This window comes from Acanthochromis polyacanthus, chromosome 6 (genome assembly GCF_021347895.1).
Source record: "Acanthochromis polyacanthus isolate Apoly-LR-REF ecotype Palm Island chromosome 6, KAUST_Apoly_ChrSc, whole genome shotgun sequence".
In the NCBI taxonomy this organism is placed as follows: Eukaryota; Metazoa; Chordata; class Actinopteri; family Pomacentridae; genus Acanthochromis; species Acanthochromis polyacanthus.
The window spans coordinates 36,286,797-36,289,966 of NC_067118.1; the positions used below are offsets into that span (position 1 = coordinate 36,286,797).

At 42.8% G+C, this 3,170-nt stretch overlaps 1 protein-coding gene across 1 annotated transcript; it reads right to left on the reverse strand.

Moving 5' to 3' along the window:
• Positions 1-845: 845 nt before the first annotated feature.
• hoxc9a (homeobox C9a) lies at positions 846-2,856 on the reverse strand. The gene is made up of 2 exons (XM_022211343.2): positions 2,313-2,856; positions 846-1,238 (listed from the first exon to the last, which is right to left on the reverse strand). The coding sequence occupies exons 1-2, from the start codon at positions 2,854-2,856 to the stop codon at positions 994-996; spliced, it is 789 nt and encodes a 262-aa protein (XP_022067035.1). The 3' UTR covers positions 846-993.
• Positions 2,857-3,170: the final 314 nt, after the last annotated feature.

A 3,170-nucleotide genomic window follows, 5' to 3' on the forward strand; every position in this document is an offset into this window, starting at 1 on the left:
TTAAGACGCATGTTTGAAGCAATCCAAAGCAAAACTGAACCAAAGCTGTCCTGCTACAGCCTGAAATACGCTTTCCAACCTCCATCTTTCGTCATTATTTGCAGTGGAAAAGCGCATTTGGGCCTTAGCTGTACTTGGAGGAACGCTAAGCGGCCAAAACAGTCAGAACTGCAGGAGATTATATACCAAAAAAACAAAAACATCCATCTGTTTGCAACATGTAGCTTAGCCAATAGTGATTTGATGATTCAATCTCCCTGTGGTTTCTTTAAAGCCAGAGAAAAACTTTCCCCGATTATGAATAATATTCTGTTTTTGGGCCTCTCTGTGCAGCCATGTTGCTTCTTAACGCGCTTAATCGCAAACATGTTACCCCCAAAGTCACAATGAACACAGAATACAAGCACTTGTGATTATGGTTATATTTGCAGAGGTCTATATCTACACTCTACAATTAAACTCGTAGGCTACAGTCAAAAAAACAGAAACAAAAAAGGGCGCACAAATACAGCAACGACTATCACAAAAATACAAGACAGACGATCGCAGATGTTTCTGTACAAAATACTACACCTGCACGACAACGTACAAAGGAAATAAAACATGAAAGAAAACATTCACATCATAAATTATGGGTTTGTGAAATTCAAAAGAATTCAAGTATTCTCTTTCTTCGGACAGTTTCACGTATCCAAACTGCGTTTCTTTAATTTTCTCTTACAAAAAAACAAAAACAGAAAAGTATTTAGAAGTGAAAGCAGAATGGAATTATCTCCTTAGAAGTTTTTCTTTTTTCAACGCTGGACACATGAATGTGCTCTAGAAAATTATAATCAGCATCAGTCTCGAAGGTAAAGGTTAATACAAAAAAATCCAACAAAAAAGTGACAAATATGACGAGGAGAAGGGGGCTCTTCGTGAGTTTTGGTACATCTGTGCTGTCCATGTGACTAGTGGTTATTATGGTTTGTATTTTCTCAACTGCAGTCCACATTATTGTTCTTTGCTGTCGGTCTTTTCTTTGTTCATTTTCTTCATCTTCATTCGCCGATTCTGAAACCAGATTTTGACCTGCCTCTCGGTCAGATTCAGCACCCGAGCGACCTCGTATCGGCGGTCTCTTGTAAGGTACATATTGAACAAAAACTCCTTTTCCAGTTCGAGAGTCTGGTACTTTGTGTAAGGACACCGCTTCTTCCTCGTGGAGCGGGCGTGTATCCAATTTGCCACCGGGTTATCTGCAAATAATAATAAAAAAAAAAACAAGAAACCATTCTAATAATGAAGTCTGAATAACAAGAGGAAACGCTGTGGCATTTTCAGAACAGAAACAATGACAAATGACTCCCACATTAAGGTTTAACCCTTCAAATAAATATGCCTCTGGATTTACTGCAAGCCTCATAAGAATGTGCCACATCTAAACACAATCATACAGATGTTTGGAGTTCAACATTAAAGCTTAACTGACAGAAAACATTTTAAATAAGGATTCTCTAGACTTACACTTATCCAAGCCTCGACAGATTTGTTTCCTTGTCCCCTTAACTTGTGAGTAACACCGTCGTAAAATACTCAATGCGCTTATTCACTTTATTGGCCCATAAAATGGCCCGTGGTTCAAGCCTTTACAGGTCCGTGGTAAAAGTCGTCGAGTATGTCCCTACATTCCTCAAGTTGGCTGGAGGAGTCATGTGAATTTGTTTTGGACCCAGAGAGGGAAGCAAATTGACATGTGCAGGTTATATGCATATAATCTACTCAGTTATAATGTGGCCGAATTATGCATTTTACTACTTGGGGTCAAACTGAGCCAAAATGTGACTTTTTCATCACAGGATGGGCCTACATAAAAATATTAGACCTTAAAGTTACCTTACGTGGTTGAATGTGCCGTGTTTAATTAGCACGGGGTCAGATTAGTGACAAAAATGCACCATGTGGCATTTTACTGATGAATACTGACTCATATGCTGCTTTAAGTTGCTCACTTTCCAGGCAACACCTTGCGTGTTTTAACATGATGAAACATCCTTCCAAATTCAACGTCTTTCTGTCGGTTTGAGTCCATGTTTACAACCCCCGTCTGGTTTTATAGCCCCAATATTAGCCTAGCAGCATTTGTCTTTTATAGTTCCTAAAGCGTTCCACCTAGCAGAGGCGACTGGGAGCTGAGCTGAAAAAGGCATGGATGAAATCGCGTATAATCCCACTTTACGCACGGCGTTAAAATGCCTCTAAACGAAAGCAGTTTTACACAGACTTCACTTCCCACCCGCAAAAAAAAGGACCGTAGGGGAGCTTGAACTTACTCGGATCTAGCTCCGGCTTGTCGTCTTTATGCTTCCCTGAAGCCAGGAGATCCGACTCGGGAGAGGGGATATTCTGCTGCGTCTTGTCCCGCATGTCAGTGGATGAGCAGTACAGATAATCCGTGTAGGTCCGTCCGCTGGAGCCGAGGCACTCGCCGGCTCTGTGCTCCTGAAAGGCGTCGGGCTTCAGCCCATAGTGCCTGCTGTTCCCCGGATAGCCATGGAAAGGCACGGCGCCTGATATCGGCTCCAGCCATGACCGCATATACCTCGAGTCTGTGCCTAAGTGAGGTTGGTGACTGTATGGATGGTAAACCACTGATGACTGAGAGTGTACAGGGGCCCAGGAGGTGGAGAAGACGGGTGCCTTGGGTGCGAAGCTGCAGGAAGGATAGTCAGCACACTCCGGTACTAGGGACGTCGGACGAGGGCCGGCTGGGTGCGAACCGGGCGCCGAAAACCGAGTTGCAGCAAGGACATCCTCGTTTTCATGGTTAATCAAGGAGTCCACATAATAATTACTTATGGGACCCGTGGTCGACATGACGAAGCCTCCCCGACTCTTTTACATGCATCCGATTATTATATGGAGTGTATGTGTACTTTTTTATCTAGCCATAGAAACAATCAAGGCAGGTAATTATTTCTCAACGCTTCCCTGGCTGCTATTGGCTGCCTCCGCGACACGTGATTATATTTACCCCCACAAAATTGTACAGTGGATCAATGCGCCACTTATCCCGGGATACCAAAGCACATAAATCGGATTAACAAATGTGCTCTTTTACTCTTTTTTCTCGGACGTTTAGAGGTAACTTTAACAACAGCGTTTCTTGGTAAAGAAATTTTGCATCTCTG